The sequence below is a fragment of the Bubalus kerabau genome, chromosome 1 (genome assembly GCF_029407905.1).
Source record: "Bubalus kerabau isolate K-KA32 ecotype Philippines breed swamp buffalo chromosome 1, PCC_UOA_SB_1v2, whole genome shotgun sequence".
Taxonomy (NCBI): domain Eukaryota; kingdom Metazoa; phylum Chordata; class Mammalia; order Artiodactyla; family Bovidae; genus Bubalus; species Bubalus kerabau.
Window position 1 is genome coordinate 151,860,115 of NC_073624.1, and position 27,447 is coordinate 151,887,561.

The following is a 27,447-nucleotide window of genomic DNA, read 5'->3' on the forward strand; positions in this document are numbered from 1 at the left end:
CAATGTCTTCTTTTTAAAAAAATTTTTTTTAATTAAAGTTTATTTACAATGTGTTAATTTCTGCTATACAGCAAAGTGATGTTAATTTCTGCTATACAGCAAAGTGATTCAGTTTCATATATATATATCATTTTTTCTAAAAAATATTCTTTTCCATTATGGTTTATCATAGGATACTGAATATAGTTCTCTTTGCTATACAGTAGGACCTTGTTGTATTCAGAGCTACAAACTTAAATGCATGTTGGATACCCCTGCCTGGGTGTCTCAGTTTTGCTGTGAACCTAAAATTACTCTAAAAAATAGAGTCTATTAAAAAAGAAAAAGAAGAAAAAACTCGACCAGGGAAGCAACAATGGAGAAGGAGAGGGAGACAAATTAAATATGTGAATGATGAACTGGGGTTAAAGGAAAGAAGAGGTTTGAGGGTGATTCCCTTGTTTGGCCCCTGGTCCTGGGGGTTTGGTGAGGGCCTACCCTCAATTAATAGTAACAATCTTCTGAGTCTCCATCCAAATTTTAGATACTCTGTCTCCAAAGTTTTTGGTGCTGCAGTGACTTTTAAATTGCCTAATTAAGAACAATTTGCTAATGATTATTATCTCTCGCGTTTCACTCTAAGCTGTCTTTGCACTTTGCAAGTCTTATGCTGCTTTTTATTCCTTAGGCTAGTTTTTATTAAAAAAGAACAAAACCGTTTCTCTCTGCCTTTTAATAAACGTGACCCTTTCTGTCATCATTTCCTTGATCCTTTCCAAATCATCAGTGGTTGCTATAAGTGACGGCCGAGAGACAAGATGCCAAGTACAGTGGCTAAATTTAAAGAGCAGTATTCGCACCTGTTGTTAACTGGCAATGACCAGTCTCATACCCACAGTTTCCTCCACCCTTTGCCTCCCAAGTGCATCCCACAGTCCAGACTTTGTGTTCATGTTTAAAAGTACTGGTGAAGATTATATATATCACATTGAAGTAGGGAATGAATACAGCATTCGACACTAAATTAGCTCAGTTTCAGAGAAGCTGAAATTTGGGCAACAACCAGCATAATATAAAGATGTATTTGACCTTGAAATAGGCAGAGGGAAGTGACTAGGTATTTGATGAAAATTTGAAGACTATTAATGGACGATCTCACCTGAAAAAAAATTTCTTAGACCTGCCATACTCTGTGAAATTATTTTGCCTATTAGCATTTGAGTCCTCTAAGTGTAAATGTCGTACAAAAGAGGCAATCCAGGAAGAACTTGTTATCATCTAAAGTCAGCTTAAATTAATTTACCAGCTTGGCAACTCTAAAATGGAAGAGCTGTGTAGGAGAAAGATAGTAACAAATCATTCTGATATAAAATACATACAAAAGTGAGGGGAGAAGGGTACTGTGGCCTAGCCAGGCAAATTAGTCTAACCAAATAGGTCAGATACTCAAGGGTGTGGCAGACCTCACTGTCATACTTGATATGAGACCAGCTCATATCAAGTACCATAGTACTATGATAGAATGAAGAAGGCAATGGCAACCCACTCCAGTACTCTTGCCCGGAGAATCCCATGGACGGAGGAGCCTGGTAGGCTGCAGTCCATGGGGTCGCTAAGAGTCGGACACGACTGTGCAACTTCACTTTCACTTTTCACTTTCCTGCATTGGAGAAGGCAATGGCAACCCACTCCAGTGTTCTTGCCTGGAGAATCCCAGGGACGGGGGAGCCTGGTGGGCTCCCGTTTACGGGGTCGCACAGAGTCGGACACGACTGAAGCGACTTAGCAGCAGCAGCAGCATGATAGAAAGTCAAAGAACAAATCTGAGAGTTTAATTTTACCTGGGCATTTCCTCTCAGAGGAAGCCAAGCTGGTCTTAACAGAGTAGAACAGGTGACGTATAGGTACAGCAGGAGCAAAGAGTTGGAGGTTGGAATGTCAGGGCATGTTCAGGGTATGGGTAGTAAATACCTGGAGAATGCTGAGAGAGGAGAGCCCTTTACCGATTTGGAATTTTGTTATAATTCAGCCTTGTCGGAAAATGTTTTTAGGATTGGGTGAGGGGGCACTTGTGAATACTTTGGAGTGGATATTGTTGCGTCCCACTAAAATGTGTGCTGAATTCCTGTGCACTGTCTAAGGAATAAGTGGTTTGAGTGCAGAATTAGTGTCTTGCCTCTTTGAATCACTTCAGATTAGACAAAAGACTTCCTGATTCCAAAGGTCTACTAAAGAGCAAAGGCTGTAGGTGGCCACAAGCCAATCCAATATGATAAAGATGGCGTGCAAGTTAGCTGCCAACCTCTCAGATCCTGAGAAACATGAACGAAGACAGTCCTAGTTGAACAAGCCCTGCCTTCTGAACTCAGTGTTTCCCTGTTAGGTACTTGACAGAAAAACAAAAAAGAACAACAAACCCCCCCCCCCCACCCCAGCTTGCAAACTGGATGTTTCTGACCTAAAAAAATGTTAGATTAATGTCACTAAGTTATAAAATGAATATAGAGTCAGTCATCCTTTGGAGGCCAGGGCATGAAACTCTTGTCAAACAAAAATTTTAAGAGGAGATATGTAACTATACTTATGTAAATTATGTATATAAAGCATGTAAATGATCCAATATGAAATTGCAGTCTCCATTAAAGTAAGGGGGAAGAAAAGGAGAAAAACAAAAGGAAGGAAAAAAAAATGTGTGTGTGTTTGATGAAGTCAGATCAGATGTATAGACAGGAAAAGCTGTGTGGTAGGGTTTGAATATTTGAGCCCTTCTGCAGATGGGTAGTTTTAAAAAATAGGAATAATGACATCTGGAAAAATAATGGAGCCAAATCACCAGAAAACAGATCTAAGTTGTGATTTATGATACATATTTAAAAAGCTAAACACACTTTCCTCTCTCTCTCCTTTTTATACTTTTTTTTGATCTTTAGGAATTGCTGATTGCTAATAATAACTCATATTAGCAAACCATGAAACATAGTTCCCAGATCTCTAAGCAGATCTCTTTCATGTTTCCTGGCTCACGTCAACAAACTGTGTGCATCACCTACCCTGGCTATTCTGGAATGCTTAGGCAAATACTCCACTGAGTTGAGTCATACTTTGGAGCTGACTTTAGTGTACATTTTAGTAGAGAACCTAGTTAGGGTTTCATGCTCCAGGAAATCTGTTCTGATTAGTTTTAGCTAAAAGAAAAGATCAACCTGTTTTAAGGATTGGCACAGAAAACAATTCTGCAGCCATGTAGGTTTCAGTGACCATATTTTTGTAACTATAAAAATAACATGCAGATGGGAAAAAGTTAAACCATTCAAATAGATAACTACCCCTTAAAATTTCCCAGAAGTAACATGTGTTTTTGTTTATTCTTCCAGAAATTACTATTTGTTTAGAGAACAACTTTCTATTGAGCTGTCTACACTTTCTTCTTATTTGGCCTTGCCAATCAGCTTGTGTGAGATATGTCCTTTGCGGCTGTGGAAAGGTTTTCTCTGTGAAGAGATAATTGAGATTTGTTTAGATTAATTTTTAGCCGGGGATTATTAAAATTCAGTTTAGTCGGTGGATCCTCAAAATACGCAAGCTACATGTAGTTCATCAATGGTATCATCTTGGTAGATGAAAGATGACACAGATTGGTAAATATTAATAGATAAAGAGAAAGCTTTTGATAATCCCTTCAGTTTCAGGTTTATGCAGTTGAAAAACTATTTATTGTTCTTTTGCAAGTCCATAGGACTAAATCTCAGTAATGCAGGATCCATGTTTTATTTTCATAGTTTGAGAAACAGAGGAAAGGCAATTCCAGTAGAACTTTTCAAAGTATAACATGGAGTGGAAGGCATAATACTGATTAGTAGCCAGATTTGCAAATACACAGAAAATAAAAACAAAACTAAAATCCATGGTAATCCTAGTAAGAAGTTGTGAAGTGACAAGGGGAAATACATAAAGAAAGCATGGGGAAATACATAAAGTGCAGATGGGATAAATATAGATGAGTGGAAAATGATTGTAAGTGAAGTTGCCCCAGGAATGTCACAGATTTCCAGCTAGGGGGATTAGTGTATGCAGCTGTTGAATGGGGGGCTTGTCTCATTCCTGAGCTCTCATGTTCCACTGTTGAGCAACAAATGTCTTTTGGGTGAGTGGTATGAGTGTCTCATCTGGAAAAGCCAATCATCTTACAGTCATGGGGTGGGGTGGAAGGATTAAACAAACCAAAATCTCCCTTTATTATTCAGCTATTCTTGATCAAAAAAGTACCATTTCAGTCAAGCTTTAAAAAATATTATTAGAATAAGTGATAGAATAAAATTATGTGTGTGTATTGTGTCATTTAGCTTTAACTTTATCACCCTAAAACTTAGGATAATACTTTTATTTGCTTACCAAACTGTTTTCCTGCTCCAGATTGTAAAAGGAGTTAGAATTAACTAGCTAATAATAAACAGACAGCAAGGAAATTGTCTTCTGAGAAGATTAAGAAACCTCAAATCTTTCATAGTCTTAAATGAACTATTATGAGCTTGTTTCTGTGGAAAGAAGTATTTTCAAGAGAAAGAGTTATTCCAAAGTGTATTCTAGTGGCTAACTTAGCTAAATTATGAAAATTCATTAAGGTAAACTTCAAGTGATTTTTTATTACTTATGGGCATGTTCTGTTTCTATAGTTTAATAAGCACACATAAGGTCAAAAGTGCTATGAAAATAAGAGTGCTGCTTATGGAGAGTGTAAGAATATCAGTATAAAGGTGCTGTAAAAGTGAACTGAGTATTTGAAGTGTATACAGGTCTGTTAATTCACTGATAACATGTACTCATTCTGGGACTTTGGTATCATAACCATCCTACCCCTCCTGTACTATGCTGCATATTATAGTTGTTAGATAACCTCAGGATGTGGGGATAATTTCAGCATATCCAAAGACCATCAGTTATGAATGATAACTCTGGGCGTGTCGTTGGGAGTTCCAGCGTACCTAGCTAATGATTACTAATTTGGAGTCTATTTTGCCAACTTAAAACACTCACGAACTACAGAGCTTTGCACAAATATCCATTTCCCCAGTTACACTTATTATATAGCTGTATCCTTGATGAAGATTAGCCGAATCGAATACTCTATCTCTACTGCTGCTATCCTGTGGGGTTCGGATGCCAATTACCCGTTCCCTAGAATTTGCCCGTGATTGACTATGCCCCACAATAGGTAACTCTGGAAGTGACAGGCAGTCTCTAGTTTGGTTCTGCCGCCTGTCGATTGGACCTTGCACGAAGCCCCGCCTCATCAACTCAGTCCAGGGCGGCAGTTGGGCCGGCGCCGGTGAGTGGCGGCCTTAGCTCCGCCCCGGCCGTCCGCTGCGCTGCCTGGGTCGGCGCCGTTTCCAGTTGAGAGATGGCGGCCGCCGCAGGTAGATCGCTCCTGCTGCTCCTCTCCTCCCGGGGTGGCGGCGGCGGGGGCGCCGGCGGCTGCGGAGCGCTGACTGCGGGCTGCTTCCCTGCTCTGGGCGTCAGCCGCCACCGGCAGCAGCAGCACCACCGGACGGTGAGCGAGCGCGCCCGGCGGCTCCGGGGAGGGCGGGGCGGTGCTGGCGTGTGGGAGCCGCCGGCAGGCAGGCCGCCGGGGCAGCGGGCGAGTTACCTCAACTCGCGGCCGCTCCCGAGGTTGCCGGGCACCGAGGAGCCGCCGTGCCCTTCAGGCGCCTGCGGCGGCAACCAGGAATAAAGGAAGGGCGGAGGAAGCCGGGAGGAGGAGGAGGAGGGGCGACGGCTGGGATGTCCCCGCAGGACCGGGGACACCAGGGCGGGGAAGGGAAGGGACTTGAACCTCTCCCCGACCCGCCCCAATCTCGGTCCCTCCCTCCTTTTTCCTTAACAGCTCTGCTCCATTGCTCCCTAACTGAGCACTGTTCAAGTTGTCCCCTTTCCCTCCTCCTCCGGGCGGGTTGGGGTGTCCTGAGTTGCCGCGGCTGCCTTGTGTCTGTGTCAGGAGTGGCAGTGCCATGCTGCCGGGAACTGTCCCCCGGAGGGCAACCCTGAACCCCAGCGGGGCTGCTCCCTCGTTCTCTTCTCGGCCCTGTGTGAACCGGCAAGGCGGAAAATCAAACTTTATCCCTTTCTGTGACTTCCTGCTTGTGGGCATGGGGCACAGCACCCTTGCGATGGATGCTGCATTGCTTCAGGAGGCAAGCTCCATCCTCTCAGGTCCTTAAAGGTCCTCGGTGGCCCTTTTGGAGGGCTGGTTTATAAGCTTGTGCTTGCCTGAAGAAGGAAGGGTGGGCAGCAGGCAGAGGGGAAGCGAATATGACAAGTTGTTCCCAGAGGCAGGGTTTTGGTGGTTGTATTAACCCGTTATTGCTGGCTTTCATTGGCTGGCAACGCACGGGAGTTTCTGTTAGAACAGCTTTGGGGTGTGTGTATATTTCTTTTTAAGTTGCAAGAGATCAAGTTGACTTGGAATTCTTGATCTAACAAGTCAGCAGATTATCTTTCTTTGGACTTTCTAGATCCATACTTTTGATCTCTGGCCAACTCCAAAAGAAAGAGTGTAGGTTTTATTTCCTAGGGCTAAGTTGTATAGTGTGGTAATAAGAAATCACTGCAGACTGCCTGATAGCAGAAACTAGTACCTTCAGCCCTCAACAAATACACCCACCTGTCTTCTTGTTCTGATCACATGGCTCTTGAGAGGAAACTGAACTGGCGCTTTTTAGAGGATACCCTAAGACTGTTGACAGCATAAAATTAGGTGTCTGAAAGAGTAGTGAAAAGAACTAATGCTCTTTAAATGCAAGATGGTATTGTTATTATTAGTCACAGATATGGACCCTATCCTCCTCCTTGTGAGAAAATTGTACTTCATTTTGGCATACTGACATATTGCTTTGCTGAAGCTTTTGGGTGAGAGCCGAGCTTTCCACAGTTCAATTTAGATTTGCATGTTTCATAGCCTCCAGTTATATGTTTTGTTCGTTTAAAAACATAAGGCCACCCAAAAATCTGATTGCATTCCCCTCCCCCTCAAACTATTTAAAGACTTACCAAGTTGTCTTTGTCTCTGTATTTTGGTAATATATTCGACTTTGCAGTTGTTTTGAAGACTATTTGGGTGTGGTGTTCATTTAGCGTTTTGAAATTTGTGCCTTGTGTATTTTCCACTATGCGAGTCTGTCAGGCTGTGGGTGCCTTCCTTGTGCAGGTACTTCATGAAAGTGTTTTTCTGTGCTCTTCTGGGGTGGGTAAAAGTGATGTGCCAAATTTGAGCTGAAAGCACAACTAAATGAAGTGTTATTTCTGAAGGGCAGAAGTGTTGTAAGAATGGTGACTTGAAAATGAACTTAGCATTGTAAGATTTTGAAAAAAGTTGTGCCTGATTATTTAAAATATGTAAATTTATTTTTTTTCTTTTTCTATGATTACTCCAAAGCTATCATGTGTACCGCTGTCTCCATCTGTTATTTTTTGATTCCTCACAAGGCTCAAAATTTGAAAGATATCTCTTAGAGACCTATTTAATTCTTGACATTTTATGCCTGAAATTGAGATCCAGAAAGGGGAGAGACGTGGCCAAGATTATATGGGGAATATACAACAGTTTTAGGACTCTGATCCACTCCAGATATTTCTGTCCCTCTTATTGTACTCTTTTGGTTATAAAGTGCAGTTGCTCCTTCACATCTTTCTCCTTCCTTTTAAAACTTACTACTGCTTGTTATGAAAGTACTGGTATTTAAAACCCCATGAATGAGAATTCTCCTCTGTTGGTTTGAGGCACGTGTGTTAGGCAATATAGAACAAACAACTTGCTCTTATAAAGGTCCCTGAGAAGCAGCTGAGGTTGAATCTTGTGTGGGTGACACCCTGTGCGTGTACAGCAGATGGCACTCTGCATTGGACAGATCACAAGTCCTGCTTGTGCCACTTTTGTTCTGCTGTAGTAAGTCTGATAAATTAGAGTCAATTTAATTAATCAGTATAAATAACCAGTTATAGTACTGGTTAAGTTTTTGCTTGAGAGGCATGTTTTTGAATCTTTTCCAGATTTGAAGAACAAGCCCAGAGCAATGCAGTTCAGCTAATATAGGTAAAAGTGGTTGTGAAGTTATGAAACCGAACTTGGCCTCCTCCCCCGAAATCCCCGCCCCATTAAAACATTGTTCAACTGAGTAAATGGGAGAAAAGCTGCAGGGGCTTAGTCAGTAGCTGTAGCACCATCTAGTGTAATTTTTTCCTTTTCTGTGTGAAGAGCCTGTTATTGCTTTCCAGACTGTGGCTGTAATGAAGACTGATCTTAAATATTTGTTGCACGTCTTTCTGTGCAGTTAGTGAAGGTGGCTGTTTTTCAAGGATGATTCTTTGAAGGGAACTGCCTTTCACTGTGGGTTGTGTAATTTCTTTGCTCAATATGTCTCATCTCTGATTATGATAACCTGAATGCTGGCATTTCCTAGTGGTCAACAGCTATGCTGAATTACTAAATCTCTTAAGTCTGTCGTTATTCTGTTACGGATCATGGCTGTCCCTTTCTGCTTTACACATTGTAGTTCTTTGGCAGTGATATCATTTCAGTTTAACCTGAGAAAGCTTTTTATTTTGTTTTCTTTTAACCTAGAAGTTTTAAGAGAGTAATGTAACCTTAAGAGAGGTTACATTGCCTGACACGGAGACAAGTCCCAGTTCTTTAATTGGGATCCTCATGAACTGGCTGAGTCTTACCTTGCCAGATCCACTCAGCACAAAGACTCCACTGTACTTAAACCAGCGTCTCATATATCCATACTAAATGTTTATGCAGTTTTTGTAGTGGAATTTTAGTCTTAATCACTCCTCTATCTTCTAAGGTCCATTTTAGGTGAGAGACTGGGACCTGTGACTCCTCTTTGAACCTAACTTCCTCACTTTACAGATGAGAAAACAGACCTAATGGGAACCAAGGGAAGTGACTTGTTCCGTTTGTGGTTAATGACATCTGGGATAAAAATTCTTTAAAAACATTTTTTTTTTGAAGTTTTTATTTTGTATTGGGGTATAGTCGATTAACAAACAATGTTGTGATAGTTTCAGGTGAATAGTGAAGAGACTCAGCCATACATGTACATGCATCCCTTCTCCCCCAAACTCCCCTCCTATCCAACCTGTCACATAACGTTGAGCAGAGTTCCATGTGCTATATAGTAGGTCCCTGTTGGTTACCTGTTTTAAATGTAGGAGTGTATACATGTCCATGCAGAAGCCAATGGCACCCCACTCCAGTACTCTTGCCTGGAAAATCCCATGGACACAGGAGCCTGGTGGGCTGTAGTCCATGGGGTAGCTAAGAGTCAGACACGACCGAGCGACTTCACTTTGACTTTTCACTTTCATGAAACGGCAACCCACTCCAGTGTTCTTGCCTGGAGAATCCCAGGGACAGGGGAGCCTGGTGGGCTGCCGTCTATGGGGTCGCACAGAGTCGGACACAACTGAAGCGATTTAGCAGCAGCAGCAGCATACATGTCCATGGGATAAAAATGCTTTTAAATAGAGGTGGATTCAAGGAGCAATCCTAGTCTGAATCTTGTGTGTTTCCTAGCTTTTAACCCCTTCCCATTGTTCTGTTCTGTCTTCTCTGAATGCTGATAGGATTTATTATTTTCAGGATACAGATTGACTCTGGCTTGTTCTCTAAATGTTTCATTTGTGGATGTCTTATCTTTCTGGGCAAAGATTGTGTATCTTGTTACCTTTTAGTCCCTCCTTGTTACCTTTTAGTCCCTCATGGACTCCAGAGCAGTGCTAGATACATAGATAACACTCAGCAAGCGTTCATTGAATGCACACCCTTTTGTCTGCTTGCCAATGAAAAGGTGTGCTATGCCACGCCTCCCCCAACCTTGACTTGTTTAATGACTTATTGCTTAGGTAACCATATTTGGTTAATTTGGGTAATTGCTTTAAGTTTGTTATTGCCAATGCTGTCCTTGGTTGTATATTACACTTGTTTATGGAGAGTTGGACTGTAAAGAAGGCTGAGCGCCGAAGAATTGATGCTTTTGAACTGTGGTGTTGGAGAAGACTCTTGAGAGTCCCTTGGACTGCAAGAAGATCCAACCAGTCCATTCTGAAGGAGATCAGCCCTGGGATTTCTTTGGAAGGAATGATGCTAAAGCTGAAACTCCAGTACTTTGGCCACCTTATGCGAAGAGTTGACTCATTGGAAAGGACTCTGATGCTGGGATGGATTGGGGGCAGGAGGAGAAGGGGACGACAGAGGATGAGATGGCTGGATGGCATCACTGACGCGATGGACGTGAGTCTGAGTGAACTCCGGGAGTTGGTGATGGACAGGGAGGCCTGGCGTGCTGCGATTCATGGGGTCGCAAAGAGTAGGAAAGGACTGAGCAACTGAACTGAACTGCACTGATGGTGGACTAGTAAAGGAGAGTTGGTAACATTGTATTAGGTCTACTGGGGGGTGGTGGTGGGGGTACAAACTTTCTATCCGAAGTAAAAGAAATACCCAGATTATTAGAAATATATGTTTGAATCAGAGTCTAGATTTATTGTTGTTTTAGATGACTAAGATATTAAGATTTTGAGGGTTCTGGATAAATATGCTTAGAGCAGACTTATTAAGGAAACTTTATTTTAAAATCTTGTTTATTTTGAGCCCCAAAGATAGTTGGATGAGTAAATTTGGATTTAGTCAACAAACTCTGATTAATTGAACTTTTCTAAGTCTCAAGGGGTTCTATTTTATGCTTTATGGAATTCTGCTCCAAGAGGGAATCTAAAGAGAAATGCAGCATCAAGAATGGCGTATGACAAAGACAACAACTTGAATGTGACTTCGTTTGGTTTTGGGGCTTCCTCCTGTTTGAAAGTGCAATCAAGGAGTGGTTATGGTCTTCCATAGTAGCACTTTGCTGATACCATTTTCTCAATAACTACTGAGATGTAGGTTTTTATTTCTTTTTATATTCTGGCCTTGTGCTTTGTGGGTTTTCTTAAATAATTACTGTTTGTTTTCCTGTAAGTAAGGAGATGATTACCTTTTAAGATCTCAAGATAACCACTCAGTATAGAAGTGAAGAGAAGTCGCTCAGTCGTGTCCGACTCTTTGCGATCCCATGGACTATAGCCTACCGGGCTTCTCCGTCCATGGGATTCTCCAGGCAAGGATACTGGAGTGGGTTACCATTTCCTTCTCCAGGGGATCTTCCCGACCCAGGTATCAAACCCGGGTCTTCCGCATTGGAGGCAGACGCTTTAACCTCTGAGCCACCAGGGAAGCCCACTCAGTATAGAGGAAACTTCTAATCTTTATTTGACTGATTGATACAGTACAGGAACAACGTGTTACAGGAAGATGTTACTGTGGAGGACATGTACTTAAAAGAGTCCTAGAATTTAGAGCTTGACAAGACTGTAGGTAAAGGAAAGGAACTTTTATTTCCTTGGTACCTAACAAGGTACTACAGAGCTGATAATGGCTCACACATCTGCTAATTTTCCCATTCAGTTTTTTTCCCTTTGAAATTATATAATTCTGTTTCATTCTAAAAATGATTAAGCTGAGACTGGTTTTTAAAAGTGAATTGGGGTCAAATTCTTCCAGCAGGACCCTAAAGTCAAACTGAATCTTGGTTACTCCCTGATTTAGATTAAGCTTGATGACATCTGGTTAAAAAAACCTGTCCTCTGCAGCTGAACACAAATGGAAAATAATCCATTTATTTCACTGCACTTTGTTAAATGCTTGCAGTGAGACAGCCTGTGTAAAAATCAAAGTTGACTTTAAGCAAAGTAGTTTTAATAAGCTTAGTGAATTCTTGACCCATAAACCATGTACAGGCTCGAATTTTTTTATTGGTAAAAGCATAACTTGGTAAATTACATCACTAACTGGCTCTACTAGCATAGTAAAACTGAACTTTTTCTAATTCAGTTCTGGAATAATTGGTTAATATGACATTGCATTTTGACATCTGTTAAAAATAAGAGTCTTTCTACAAGTCCTTTAATGATGTTAATAATACTTATTAATCCAAAAGGGTGAAATGTTTACCTTTTATGCTTTGTTACTAAAGTTTTCAGTTTTTACATATTTTTTCTTATTATTGTCCACTTTATTTTGGTGAGAGCACTTGTAATAATCACCAGAAAACTGCTGAGCAGAACCCGTTGGGTGTATGATGCTATCCAGAGGGTAGTCTCAAATGTTCAGTCCTGAGTTTACTATCTTACAGGTTGCAAGATGTTTAAAATGTCTTTTTTTGCCTTCTAAGACTGGCCCACTTTGTACTTCTTACCTATAGTAAATGATGTTACAGGATGTTTAAGAGTATTAATGCAACTGATAGTTTATAAAATAACAGGAGAGCAAATAGGTTAGCTGAACTACCTGGCCTTTAAAGATAGAGGGGTAGGTATAGAAGAAAGCATTTCAGAGTTAAAGGCATTGTGTTTCCATGTTTAATTCTTACCATAACCCTATGAAAGGTATTATTGTGCTAGTTTTATAGATAAGGAAATTGAGGATGAAATAGATTCATTTCTTCTTTTCGTTTCATAAACTGTTTTAATGATAGGGATGCAAAGATGAACAAATGTTTTGGAGCTGAGATGTAAGCCTGAGTCTGGCTAAAATTAAAGCTGTAGCATGCTGGTTGTCAGTGTGGGTCTTCCTTCCTTTTCAGGGTCTGCTCCTTCAGTTTTGTTTCTCAAGCATCTGCTGCAGTTTCTTCCAAGAGATCTTATCCCTCCCATTGGCTACATTTCTTAAATCTTTTTTTTTTTTACTCTCGCCACCAGATGTTAGCTGATAAGGGTCTAAGGTTTTGCTCCTCGCGCCCCCCCCCACCCCCATGCCCCCTGCCCGAGATCTTTGAAATTTAGTTTGAGATTCTAAACAGTGCCACCCAGTAAACCTGGTAATAGCTGAGCATTGCTTCCTTATCAAACACTTTTACAACATTTTGTAGTGTACTCCATAACAACCCTTCAGGCAAAATACTATCCCCATTGTACAAATGAGAAAATAAAGACCTAGAAAGGTTAATAACCTAGAGTCATTCAGAGAATATCTTTGGAACACCTACTCTCTGTGAGACACTGCTGGTAAAGAGACATGTTTCTACTGTGGTTCTAAGGGTTCACAGGCTGGCCAGGAGACCTTCATAAACAAGACTGCAACTGGCTGTGCTCTTTCTTTTTTCTCCTGTAGAGACTCAGTGGGAACACTGAGAACTACCAAAGGATGTTGGGAAAGCCTTTAAGTGGGGAAACCTTGCTTGAGCTGAAATATGAGGAAATATAATGTGTGGGGGACTGAAAAGGTTGATTCATATTTAAGGCAGCAGTAGTATCTAACATGACAGTATGAGGGGGTACAATGTACTTGAGAAACAGCCAGTAATTTGTTATAATTGGAGTTTGGGTAAGAATAGCTGGAGATTAAGTTGGACAGTAGTAGTGATACCAATAATAAAATTTATCAAGTGCACCATGTCCCAAGCACTATACAGTCTCACTTAATTCTTGTGACACCCTATGAGTAGGTACTGCTATTATCCTTGTTTTACTGATAGTGAAACTGAGTTCCATCAGGCTGATTGAGTGATTTGCCCAGAATCACAGTCAGTCAGTGACACACAGCTAGTAAATGACTTGCCCAGGATAACACAGCTAGTGAGTGGCATACCTAGTGTGTAAACCCACGTAGTCTGGCTCCAGAGCCTGTCTCTTAACCGCTTGCTATGATAAAGGATCAGATTGTGAAAGAACCTGCGAAGGAGCTGAAATTTTATTAAGTCAGCGTTTTTTTTAAAAACTCAACCCACAGTAGAAATACATTTTGTATTTTGATTGAGTATGTGCATGTGTGCATAAAACTGGGAAAGGTCTCATGCAACAATATTTTTACTATGTATGAGGCATGTACAGTTTCTATTCTGTTTTCTTAAGGAAATTCTGGTTGGGGACCCATTTAAACTGATTGTGCAGTTTAAGCTACAGTTTGCAAAAATGCTACTTGTCGAATAGGTGAGCAAGGGAAGAATTTCAAGCAGTTGAATCATGGTTAGGTTCTGCTTTTAGGTAGGTCGCACCGGCATCAGTGTGAGGACTTCGTTGGAGAGGCTGGGGCTGGAAAGACAGACACCAGTAGAACATCTTAATTGACCAGGCGAAAGGTGTCTGAACTAGGACAGTAGCGTTGAGGATAGAGAACAAGAGAACAGAGAGAAGGGAGATTTAGGAAGTAGAGTTGATAAGACTTGACTGGCTGTGGACTGCTGATAGGACTTGGCTGTGGCCTGTTACTCAGCTAGTAAGTACTAGGTAGAAAGGCAGTTCAGTTCAAGGCCTTTCTGACTGTATTACTCAGGTACAGAAATTTTATTTTTTGACCTTTTCTGTGAGTTTCTTTTTATTGTCATGTTGAGTATGTTTCTTTGTTGTTTTTTCTACACCTCTGCTTTTGTATTAAAAAAACTGGTTTAATTATTTTTAAATGATAAAAAATTTATATATAAAATCAGATATCCACGCTATCCCTATTCCTGCCTCCCCACCTGTACCACATAATATCAGAATCTGGAAGATTTGCATAGCAGTATGAAAAAGTTCACACAGCATGATAAGCATTCAGCAAATCTTGTTGAAAGAATATGTTCTGTGTATTATACTCTGCCAAAGCAGAAACGCTTAACATGTTCATTAACTAGATGAATACTTTTGAGTAATTTTAATGGGCTTTGTTCCCTTTAACTTTCCATTTCTGTAATATTTGATTTCCTTTAGGAAATATTAAGCATTAAGTATGATTAAGCATTAAGTACAAATTTTAAGTATGAGGATCTTATCTTTTAAAAAACAAATAAGCAAACAAAACTAGCTATTCCTAAGCATGAAATCTTTTCTTAGTGAAATTTTAGCAGTCTTCTTTCTCATATTATGAATGTAGTCTTCTTTCTCATATTATGAATTTCATAATATGAGAAATTGGAGTGGCAGAGAAATTGGAGTGGCAGAAGCAGTAGGAATATATATGTATTATCCCTCAGTGTTGCAAGTGTAGTGATATATACACACACACACTCACACACACACACATATATGTTGTTGTTGTTCAGTTGCTAAGTCGTGTCCGACTCTTTGCGACCCCATGGATTGCAGCACGCCAGACTTCCGTGTCCTTCACCATCTCCCGGAGTTTACTCAAACCCATGTCCACTGAGTCAGTGATGCCATCCAGCCATCTCATCCTCTGTTGGCCCTTCTCCTTTTGCCTTCTATCTTTCCCAGCATCAGGGTCTTTTCAAATGAGTCAGCTCTTCACATTAGATGGCCAAAATATTGGAGCTTCAACATCAGTCCTTCCAATGAATATTCAGAGTTGATTTCCTTTAAGATTGATTCGTTTGATCTTCTTGCTGTCCAAGGGACTTTGCAGATTCTTCTCCAAAGATGCTTTCCACAGTTCAAAAGCATCAATTCTTTGGCGCTGAGCCTTTATATAGGGTTGAGAACAAGTTATTTGAAATGATTTCTCTAACATTTTAATTGACTAGGACCTTACTGGCTTTCTTACTGGAGAGCACATATTCTTTGGTCTTCTAGGTTTTATTATAATACAAAGGTAAGTATTTACTTTACAATTATGACAATTTTTTAGAGGCATTAGTGTATCTGCTCTACCAGAAAAGATTGTATTTGCGGTGTAGTTGATGAACCTTTTGAAATCTTATGGGAGCAAATAATAGTTGTACCATCACAGAATTTATTATTGATAGTTCTCTCAGATGGTTAAACAAATGAAAAGATGGAAGTGCTAAGAGTGTGTATGTATTTGTGTGTGTGTGTTTCCCAGTCACCAAAATAAGAAGTAATTGAAGAGAATTATGTGCCATGTGGTATAATGGAGTTAGGGGTCTGGGCTCTGCTGCTTTCTCTTCCATAACTTGCTGTTTGACTTTGAGTGAGTGGCATAACCTCTTTGATCCTATTATTTTTGTCAGTTCAATAAGGATGCTTGGTCAGGTGAACCTAAAAAGTTCTTTAATTCTAATTTATCATTTTTATGTAACACGACAAGTAATTTTTATGTTATTTCATTGGGTAGCTTGTATAAAATCATTAACTGATGGTTATATGTTTACTTATTTTCACAAGAGCAAAGGGCTTGAAGTGACAAAAAAGAGCCTTCCAATTCCTTTTCAGGACAGTTTGCATAATTACTTCTGACATCTTGATGAACAATTTACCCTACGTTCCTCTTAATTCATTAAGCCTTTATTTCCATCTTTCTTTTTTCTTCTTCTTCTAATTCAAACTGCTGAGGGAGTTGGAAAAGAGGTAAAGATATGGTGGGAAATTCAGAGTTGGAGAGAAGGGAGGAGGAAAAAAGCAGTTAATGATGGTGTGTTGTGAGACAGGACTGTGCTAATCATTCATTAATTCTGAGTTGTGACCTGCCAGCCTGGAACAGAAAATGTTTCTTTGATTTTATACTACAGGAATCCCCAGTGTGAAAATCTTAACAAGTGGTTAGTTGTTCATAGTAGTCTGGTCTTCCAAACCCTGTGAACTGGTTCTACTACAGTGTCGTGAATGTAGACATTCAGTTAGTGTTGGACAAATGAGTCAGTGAGTTAAAAAGTCCTAGGGACCATTGTCCGACTCCTTCAACCTGGTATATCATCTTGTTCCCTGTGCCTTGATTCTACAGATGGAAATCATAGAGCTATCAAGAAGGAATGACTTTGCTTCAGACAGCAGCTGATAATCTTAAAAGACTTCACAGGTTGTGCTGAAACAAGCATGGCTATGTACAATGTTAAGTAAAAACAGTAATGGGAAAAGCATGTAGAGTTGTTACGCTATAGTTAATTTAAGAAATTGACACAGTGACATCTACCTGGGGTATTTGGAGCAAGTGAAGGAGAATAGAGAAGAGTGAAGGGCTGGGCACTGCTGAAAAGAGAAAGGAACTGTTTGAACGAGGTGCTGCCAACTCTAGATTCCCTACTGATACATATTTCCAAAGATGACAGGTTTTTGGAAGTGTTTATTTTGGAACAAATCTTCTGTATTTCCATCTACCCCCACTGTATCCTGTATCTTGTACTGCCAGGATTCTGCTAGCTGCCATGAAGCAGGGCTGTGGCAAGTGGCCAAGTGTGATAAAAACCTATTTTTCACTTTAAAACAGATTATAGCTGTCAGAATACTTTAAAGAAGTGTTTAAAGATGGAATGAAGTGGAAGAAGTAGTAAAAAGCAAGTGAGAAAATGTAAAGTTTTTGGTTTGGTTTTGATGGAATTACATTTCTTTCATAAACAGAAGAATACCAGCTAATGTTTGTCTCTGTCTCTTTTCTTACTACCTCTCTTTCCGTGATCTTTGAATGCTAAAGATAGAAGCTGCTGAGTAGACAGGAAAAAATGAGTTTTCTGATCACAAAGAGGTAGTAGTGATTTTGTTGTTGTTTTTGTGTTTGAGGGGATTCCTAAGGGTATACTCTGTCTGAATGTCTCATCTATATGCATGTTAGTAATTGGGTTTGTTTTCTTATTTTGTTCTCGTTAACCCCCCAAAATATGCAATTTATTTTTTCCATTTCTAGCTCTGACTTAAGCATCAAAACAAAATGTTATCCAAGCACAATTGAGATAGTAGAACAGAATTGTGGTATATACCATGTTACAAAATTTTGGAATGTTCATTTATTAAATGGAGACTTGAACTCCAGTCAGTACTTTCTTTAATTTTAATATCTCATCCTGTGTTAGTAGTTGATTCAGAAGGAAATAGAGTTCATAGCTTGGCCAACTGCTACAAAGTCGGGTGAGCTTTAGATACATAATGGCTCTCTTGATTACTAGAGCTTTCAGCAGTTAAAGGGGGGAAATGAAAGGAAACTATGTGTAATAGATTTCTTGCCTAAAACGAATACTCTTGGTAAGATTAAAAGTAGAGACAGGCTGAGGCTCTGAGATATGGATCTGGAAGGTTACATCACAGCCAGCATCAGAAAGGAGCAGCGCTAGTAGAAGAAAAAAGATAACTACTGAGGATCAGGCTCTCAAAGAAGCCCGCTTGGAAAGGCCATACCGACAGCTGAGGGTGGTGGTTTTCTGGTGCTGGGGGTGGGGAGGTGGATGTCCTTCATAAGGAATTTTGTTGTTCGTCAAACATATAAAGGGAAAAGTCTTTTTTTTAATTATGAAGTATGTAATGTCTATAAAAACAAGTAGAATAATGTATTTCTTTTAGCTTAAGAAATAATACAATTATAATTGCTACCCCAGGTTGCTTTCCTCAGGCCTATTTCCTCTCCTCTTTGCCAAACACTCTCCAATTTGATGTTTCCCTTGTATATGTTTATGCCATATAGCTCATACAATATTGTAAACATGTTTTAAGTCTTATTTAGAAGATATTACACTGTATATATCCTTATGTAATTTGTTCTTTTTTGCTTAATACTTAAATTATGTAGCTGATACCTTTGGTTCTGACTCATTCATTTTTAGCTGGGTGGTGTTTCATTCTCTGTTGCACATATTTATCCATTTTCCTGTTGACTGAAAACCTTTTTAGCTGAACATTTTAGGGGGATAGGAAAGAGAAATATGTCATTTTATTTTATTTTTTCATTTTAAAAGTTAGATTAGGAATGTTGTTTTGACTTTCAAAAAGGCCAATTCCTTTTTTGGTGTGGAATGTCCTCATTTATCATTTTTCTGGGAAAGCCCTTTATACTTTCCAAGAGAAGGCAGAGACGAGTAATGTTTCATTACACAGATGAGCGTGTCTTATACAAAATGCAGAACAGCATCTGCTGTATTATAGTGAACTCATAAGGGACTGAGATGCAGCAAAAGCTTGGTTAATTCTATTAAAATTCTCAGATTTTTCAAGTGCAGGCAAGCTGTGGATAGAAACTTGTTGGTATTTAGTCATTACTTCTTTTCTGTGTGTTTGGAGTAATTTGTATTTTAAAGCTATCTGCTTTGTTTTGTAAAAAGATATGTCCGTTATGTGGTAAAAAATAAACCAAAAAACGATTCTTGGATTGTGTCATGGTTTTGATGCAGTAAAGGAAAAACAAAGTGTGAAACTGAGGGGAGGTACTTCTTTCTGAGGCAGGCAGGTGGTGTGAAATAAATATTTGTATTAATAATATATGTGTTTACATATATACGTGTTATGTATGTATGTCAGTGTGTATTCTTTCTTTGTAGTCATTAATTTAAAAAACCAATCTCTGAGCAATATGTTTTCTTCCCAGTCTCCTGTAGTCTGTCATTTGCAGTATCTTTCATATGGCGGGCTGAACAGTTTTGCAGAATACATAGTACAGAACTCCATTCAGGCTGTCCCTCCAGATGATTTGCTGTAGTGCATTAACCAGAAATGCTGATGCAGTGAGGGAAACACCAATAAACGGGATGCTTTCCAGGGCCTGTAGCTAAGGCAAAGCAAACACAAGCCAAAATTAAGAAGAAAACATTAGTTAAGCACCCAAGATGTAGTCTGGCCAGAGTTGCTATTAACAGTGAATATTCCATTCTAATTAAATTAATTGAGGCCTGGGTAGTTTGAATCACCAGACTGTCCATTAAAAAAGTGACCCAAATTTAAACATATTAGAATTAAGGGCTAGTGCAAGAATACTTTTTTGGCTATACTTTATTTAGATTGAAAGCTTAAATTATTTGCTTGTTTTTATTGGGTGGATTCTGATGCCTCAAGAATGAGTAAACTCAACTGCCTGTTTCTTTGGATTGTGGTTCTGAGGAAAAGCGTGCTGAATGGACCTGCAAGTAAAAGAGGTTTTTTTATTTTTTGCTAGTTTTGTTTTGGTAGGAATGATTAGATGGGAGGAGAAGAGGGGATTGCGAATTCAGAATGATTGTTGTTTTTTCACTGTTGCTGTTTTTCTTGCACATCACACTTTTTTTTCCCCACAAATTATTTCACCCATAAATAGTGTAGGATGGAGAGAGGAGATAGGTATGTAAACAGGCTTTTAAAAATTGTTCTTGGAACTTACCTGGTGGCCCAGTGGTTAAGACTATGCATTTCCATCGCAGGGGGCATGGGTTCGACCCCTGATCAGGGAACTAGGATGCCACACAGCACGGCCAAAAAATAAGATAAGGTTATATTAAAAATAAATAAAAATAAAAATTACTCTTCTTGTTTTTCGATGATCTCTAATTAAATGGCCAAGAGTAAAGCATTTTAAAACATACTTTCTAAACCAGAGAGTTGTATGGATATGCAGATGAGTTGAATTTTTTTTTTTAACTGCCAAAATTTCTTAAGTTTTATAAACTTGTTTCTGAAACTGGCGAAAGTTCCTGAGTGAACTTCGATAGGCTGACACCTCTATTTCTGGGAAACTCCTAAGTTTTTACAAATATTTCTTATTTCTGTATAGTTTATCAGGGTTCTCTGTTTTTCAAATGCTAGAATGGTAGGGGTATGTGAAAAAAATTTCCCCTTAATACTATTTCTAAAAGTATTAATTTAAGAGTTGTTGCTTCAGATTCTCGCTATTTTTATTTCTCTTATGATTCTGTTTTTATTTTATTATTATTTCTCTATGATTCAATTTTATTTCTGTATGATTCAATACTTTCTCTGGGAAAAAAAGTGTATTTCAGAGTTTCTCATAACCAGTCCGAATTTATTCTAGGTTATAACTCATTTTCTTTTAAAAGTGCTCTCTTGTCCTAAAGGGTTGCTTGTAATAACCAGCAGCTAAGAATGACTTGAACTTTTCAGACTTCCTTTACTTTTTCGGCATTAAAAGCTGAGGTACCCATGTCAGCAGGCTCAGGAGGGCCTCTGCCTTTGACATTGACTTTACATTTTTCTATTCTTTTAGGTCTTTCGCTACCATTCCTACAGTGGTTGGCAAGATAATCGTTTCCACCTCAGTCTCCATGTACCATGCCAGTGACAGCTGCTAGAGTGTGGAGCTGGTCTGTGGGAGTCAAGTAAGTGCCTTTTTTACTATTTGGCATGGTTTTTGCTTACTTTGCAAAGCCATGGAGAGGAACTCCTTAAGATTAGTTTTTAAAAAGGCACTTGCTTGATCCTTGTGGGCCGGCTCTTTGCTCCAGCCTGCTGTTGAATATCTGGTAGCTAACATGAAGCTGAATTTAGCAAGGTGACTAACACAGAAAGGAACATTTTTACTAGGATATACCCTATAAGGATGATAGATACGATCTTGGCTTGATTAGACCATTTATACTGATGAAAAACCCCTGTCCCATCCCAGAATGAATCAAACTTCTAAATTAGTTCAAACAGTTTGTTACTCTGGCCTCCTGGAAATTTAATAGGTTATGGATGACTAAGGGTCTGTTGTTCTAAACCAGCTGAGTTACATGGAAACAAAAGAGCTCTCCCAGCAAAGCCAGTAACCTTGGCAGTTTTCTGAATTAATTTAGCTTACTATAAGGAAGAAGTGATTATTGGTGTTAATGAGATTTGGGTTTCTGTATTTATTGCTAAAGTTGCTAAAATTTGGTATTTTACTTTTGCAGGTCACCTTGTAAATTTTGCCTATATAAATTAACACACCCCCTGTTATGTCATAACAACCATGTAAGGGAGAGTGTTTTCCTGCTCTGTCTTAGGTATTGGTGATGTGACCTGTTCACGCAGGGGAAACTTGAACATTCTCAGGTATGTGAAGATCCTGATTCATAAGCATTTTCTCCCTGCAAACAAAACACAGTTTATTTCAGTGGAGTAGTTTTACAAAATTGAACTTGTCAGTTGATTTTCTTGCCCCTGATATATAGAATAGGAACTGGCAAACTATAACCAAGACCATTGCTTGTTTTTTATAAATAAAGTTTTATTGGAACACAGGCACATTTGTCATTTACATGTTGTCTATGACTGCTTTTGTATTAATAACAGTTGAGTTGTGACAGAACCCACATGACCCACAAAGCCTAAAATGATTGACTCTTTTAAGAAAAAGTTTGCTGATTTCTCCTACAAAAGAACCAAACTTCAAGTTATACTTAGAGATAGACATGGTGTGACCACAGTTGAATTCATTAGGTTAGCTGAAAAGTGATAAAATTGAAGCTAGAAGCTAGGTCTCCTGCCTCCTTGCTCAGGGTTCCTTCTGCTAGGTCTTAAACCACATTAGAGCTACTTGTTTTCCCTACTAGCTGTAAGGCACAATCTTTTGTCCTTTGTTTTCTGTGAAGTAAAAGCAAAAATTCAATGATTTAAACCACAAAGATATGATTTATTGGAGAATTGACCTTACTTGGAGTTTGGATGCTTTTATCATTTGAAGGTAACTGGGGAATTGCTTCTTAATGAATCACTAAGTGCTTATAGTGTATACTCAAAAAAGGTTAGGTTAGTTGGAATGAAAAGAAGTCTAAGCCTGGATAATTTATAGCTAGGAGCAAAACCAAAACTGGCACAGATAGAAAGCTTCCTTCATGTATTTGTGTGTCTAAGCTCACAGATAGCAGGATTGTATGTGTATGTATGTGTGTATGAGTATCTAACAGCTCAAAGTGCATTTGGATTGTGTCCTAAGAAGAGTTTAGAAGGTGTATTACAATCTGCAGATTATGTTACGAGTTTTAAATGAAGTTTTAAAGATAAATTTTATTTTAAAACAGTTTTGGATTTACAGGAAAATGACTAAGATTGTATATAGAATTCTCATAGATACCCCTTCCCCATTTTCCCTATTATTAACATCTTACATTAGTATGGTACATTTGTTATAATCAATGAATATATATATATATATAAATATATAGTAATGAACCAATATTGATACATTATTATTAACTAATCTGTGCTTTATTCAGATTCCCATAGTCTTTGCATAATATTCTTTTCCTGTTCTAGGATTAAATGAATTTTATTAGCATGTTCACTGATGTAGAAGGCATTTATATGACCACCTGAATATTAAACTAGTTTTGAAATCTTTCAGTTTCCAGGAGTATGATTAAATGAGTACAGGCTTAACTATTGCAGACTTCTGACTTGTAACATTTATATTCTGTAACTTGTCAAGAAAGTACTTACTTTTAATAGCAATGGCTCTTCAGTTTGTTCCTAAATTTTTAGTATCATCAATTCCAGAAAGGACAAGACAGACTTGGTTACTTCTGTTATTGTCATATGCAAAATTTCTGGTGAAAATACTCTAAAATAAATTGCTTTCTTTGGAAGCAGTGCAGATCAGCCATCCTACTTCAATATGTTTACCCTCCTAAAAGTATTTTTTTAAGTCAGCACCTTCTGATGAATCATTAATCATTCAAATTTCTTCAAAAAGACCTTAAACTATTTCTTCCTTAAAAGTGTAGGTTATTTACTAAAGTTAAACACATGTATGCTCTGTGACTCATCAGTTCCACTCCTAGATTTATATACAACAGAATTGTGTGCATGTAGTCACCAGAAGACATGAGCAAAAACGTTCATAGCAGGACTACTTGTAATAGTTCAAGCTGGAATTTTCCTAATGCCTATCAACAATAAAATGGGCAGATAGTTTTCTGGCATGATCACACAGTGAATGTTAAACATTGATCACGGTGAACAGAGAATAGCTATTTATAATAATATGTGAATTTTACAAATATAATAGTGTCTGGCAAAAGAAGCCAGGCACTGAACAGTATTCACTTACATATATCTCAAAAACAGATAGAACTGTCTGTGTGCCAGGAGACTGATTATCCTTGTTGGGGGTGGGGAAAGTGTTGGGATTGGGGCATGAAGGAGTTTCCTGAGGTGCCAGTGATGTTCTGTTTCTTCTTTTGAGTACTGGTTACATGGATGTGTTCATTTTGTGAAAATTCACCAAACATATATTTCTCTCTATTTATGTTATTCTTCAAAGAAAAAAGTGTACAAAAGTATTAGCAGCTCTGAAAAACACAGAAAATTCATTGTCAACATTTGAAGGTTATGTGGAGAAAACTGAACAAATTAACCTCATATCTTAGAATATGTGGTGTCTGAATTATAGAATTATCAAAGTGCCGTTGTGTTACTGGAGCTGAGTGAGATGACTAAAGTAGGTGTTAATGACTGCTCTTTATTGTAACCGGGTTTGGGGAATGCCTCAGAAAATACTTCATCCATTCTTTACTATGGAAAAGACTTACAAGCGAAGTAGTTGCCACTTGGATATGCTGGTGTATTTATATATGCTGGATTTTCTCCTTCCCTCTGATTGTCGTTAAATCAGTGAGTGAGCTTTCAAATGTAACCAGAATGTAGAGTTTTTTTCCCAAATGGCACCCCTTTTTGTGACTTCACTTTTTTTTTATTGATACCTTTGATTCTCTATTGTGTTTCACAGGCATTGAATTTTTTACAAATTGAAGGTTCCTGACAACCCTGTGTTGAGCAAGTGTATCAGCACTGTTTTTCTGACAGCATTTGCTCGCTTCAGGTCTCTGTGTCACATTTTGGCAGTTCTTGCGATATTTCAAACTTTTTCATTATTTGTTATGGTGATGTGCGATCAGTGGTCTTTGATGTTACTACTGTGACTGGCTGAAGGCTAAGAAGATGGTTAGCGTTTTTAGCAATAAAGCATTTCCACAGGTGTGTACTTTTTTTTCAGACACAATGCTATTGCACACTTAACACTACAATAAACAGGCAGAACTTTCAGATGCACTAGAGAACCAGGAAATTCATGTGACTCACTTTATTGCAGTATTTGCTTTATTGTGGTGGTCTAGAACCAAACCCGTAATAATCTATGAGGTATACCTATATCCCATCCTTTTATCTCGTAACTAAATCCTAGTTGGAGCCTATCTTTCTCATCTCACTTTCTCATCTCACTTATCTTATACTTTATGTTCCCTTTATCACCATCCTTACTTATAGTAGAACTCTTACCATGTGTCTGGACATTTGTCTAAATAGCATCTCAACTTTTCAGTGTTTCCTCTGCAATCAGTCCATTCTTTATCTTCTTGCCAAATTTATCTTTTAAAAATCTCACCAAAGCATGTCCTCTCAAAAAACTTTTACATGCCTCTACCTTTAGGATTTAATATAAATACCTTAGTCTGATATTCAGTTCAGTTCGGCTCAGTCATGTCTGACTCTTTGTGACCCCATGGACTGCAGCACGCCAGGCCTCCTGTCCATCACCAGCTCCCAGAGTTTACTCAAATTCACGTCCATTGAGTTGGTGATGCCATCCAACCATCTCATCCTCTGTCGTCCCCTTCTCCTCCCACCTTCAATCTTTCCCAGCATCACGGTCTTTTCTAATGAGTCAGCTCTTCTCATCAAGTGGCCGAAATGTTGGAGTTTCAGCTTCAACATTAGTCCTTCCAATGAATATTTGGGACTGATTTCTTTTAGGATTGACTGGTTGGATTTCCTTGCAGTCCAAGGGACTCTCAAGAGTCTTCTCTCAACACCACAGTTCAAAAGCATCAATTCTTTGGCACTCAGCTTTGTTTATAGTCCAATTCTCACATCCATGCATGACTCCTGGAAAAACCATAGCTTTGACTAAACGGACCTTTGTTGGCAAAGTAATGTCTCTGCTTTTTAATATGCCATCTAGGTTGGTCATAACTTTTCTTCCAAGGAGTAAGCATCTTTTAATTTCATGGGTGCAGTTTTAATTTCATGGGTGCAGTCACCATCTGCAGTGATTTTGGAGCCCCCCAAAATAAAGTCTGTCACTGTTTTCACTGTTTCCCCATCTATTTGCCATGAAGTGAAGGGGCCAGATGCCATGATCTTAGTTTTCTGAATGTTGAACTTTAAGCCAACTTTCACTCTCTTCTTTCACTTTCATCAAGAGGTTCTTTAGTTCTTCACTTTCTGCCATAAGGGTGGTGTCATCTGCATATCTGATGTTATTGATGTTTCTCCCAGCAGTCTTGATTCCAGCTTGTTCTTCATCCAGCCCAGCATTTCGCATGATGTACTCTGCATGTAAGTTAAATAAGCAGGGTGACAATATACAGCCTTGACGTACTCCTTTCCTTATTTGGAACTAGACTGTTGTTCCATGTCCAGTTCTAACTGTTGCTTCCTGACCTGCATACAGATTTCTCAGGAGGCAGGTCAGGTGGTCTGGTATTCCCATTTCTCAGAATTTTCCACAGTTTGTTGTGATCCACATAGTCAAAGGCTTTGGCATAGTCAATAAAGCAGAAGTAGATGTTTTTCTGGAACTCTCTTGCTTTTTCAATAATCCAAAGGATGTTGGCAATTTGATCTCTGGTTTCTCTGGCTTTTCTAAAAGCAGCTTGGACATCTGGAAGGTCATGGTTTGCGTACTATTGAAGCCTGGCTTGGGAGAATTTTTGAGCATTACTTTACTAGCATGTGAGATGAGTGCAATTGTGCAGTAGTTTGAGCATTCTTTAGCATTGCCTTTCTTTGAGATTGGCATGAAAACTGACCTTTTCCAGTCCTTTGGCCACTGTCTGATATTCAGGACCTTCTAAAATTGAATTCCAGTCTATCTTTCCACTGTTAATGATAATGTTTTGATAGAGAGTTGGACTGGGAAGAAAGCTGAGCGCCGAAGAATTAATGCTTTTGAATTGTGGTGTTGGAGAAGACTCTTGAGAGTCCCTTGGACTGCAAAGAGATCCAACCAGTCCATTCTGAAGGAGATCAGCCCTGGGATTTCTTTGGAAGCAATGATGCTAAAGCTGAAACTCCAATACTTTGGCCACCTCATAGGAAGAGTTGACTTATTGGAAAAGACTCTGATGCTGGGAGGGATTGGGGGCAGGAGGAGAAGGGGACAACAGAGGATGAGATGGCTGGATGGCATCACCGACTCGATGGACGTGAATCTGAGTGAACTCCGGGAGTTGGTGATGGACAGGGAGGCCTGGTGTGCTGCGATTCATGGGTCGCAAAGAGTTGGACATGACTGAGCGACTGAACTGAACTGATTGCTTATTAACTTTCAGGTTGTGTGAAGCACCGTACATGCATGGTTTTATGTAATTTATTCCTGTAAAGTACATACTGTTATTACCACTGTTGAGGAAATAGAGGCTGGAGGGTTCTAAATAATGTGCCCAAGCTAGTACAAGTTATAGTTGTAACTTTCTGTCTCCTGCATGCCTTGAATAGACCCATCCCTAACCACCAGGCACACGCTCACCTTTATCCTAGCTCTTTCACTTTGCAGATCCACAGCCTGGAAGGCCCTTGCTTGTTCCTTTCATCCCTCTCTCACAGTCTCATTGTATTTATCCTTTAAGGCCTAGCTCAAGTTCTATCTGTTCAGTGATATTTTTTTTTTCCTCTCCCTTCCTCCTGGCAGTTTATAGATGACTTACTTGCCTGACCATATATTTTATACTTTTATTGCCTTGAGTCTGTAGTTTTAGTATATGGATGATTTAGTTTAGTTTTTAGAATTTTAACCTCCTTGAGGTTGAGGGCTTAGATTATAGGATTTTT

General features: G+C 39.1%; 1 protein-coding gene across 2 annotated transcripts in view; it reads left to right on the plus strand.

The window, feature by feature from the left end:
- The window catches only part of MCU (mitochondrial calcium uniporter), a 438,436-nt gene that overhangs the window by 236,176 nt on the left and 174,813 nt on the right, over nt 1-27,447 (plus strand). For both annotated transcript variants that reach the window (XM_055535454.1, XM_055535455.1), the window contains exon 2: nt 5,369-5,527. In XM_055535454.1, coding sequence (XP_055391429.1) covers nt 5,378-5,527 — 150 coding nt within the window. In that variant the 5' untranslated portion in view covers nt 5,369-5,377. The remainder of the gene's footprint in view (nt 1-5,368; nt 5,528-27,447) is intronic.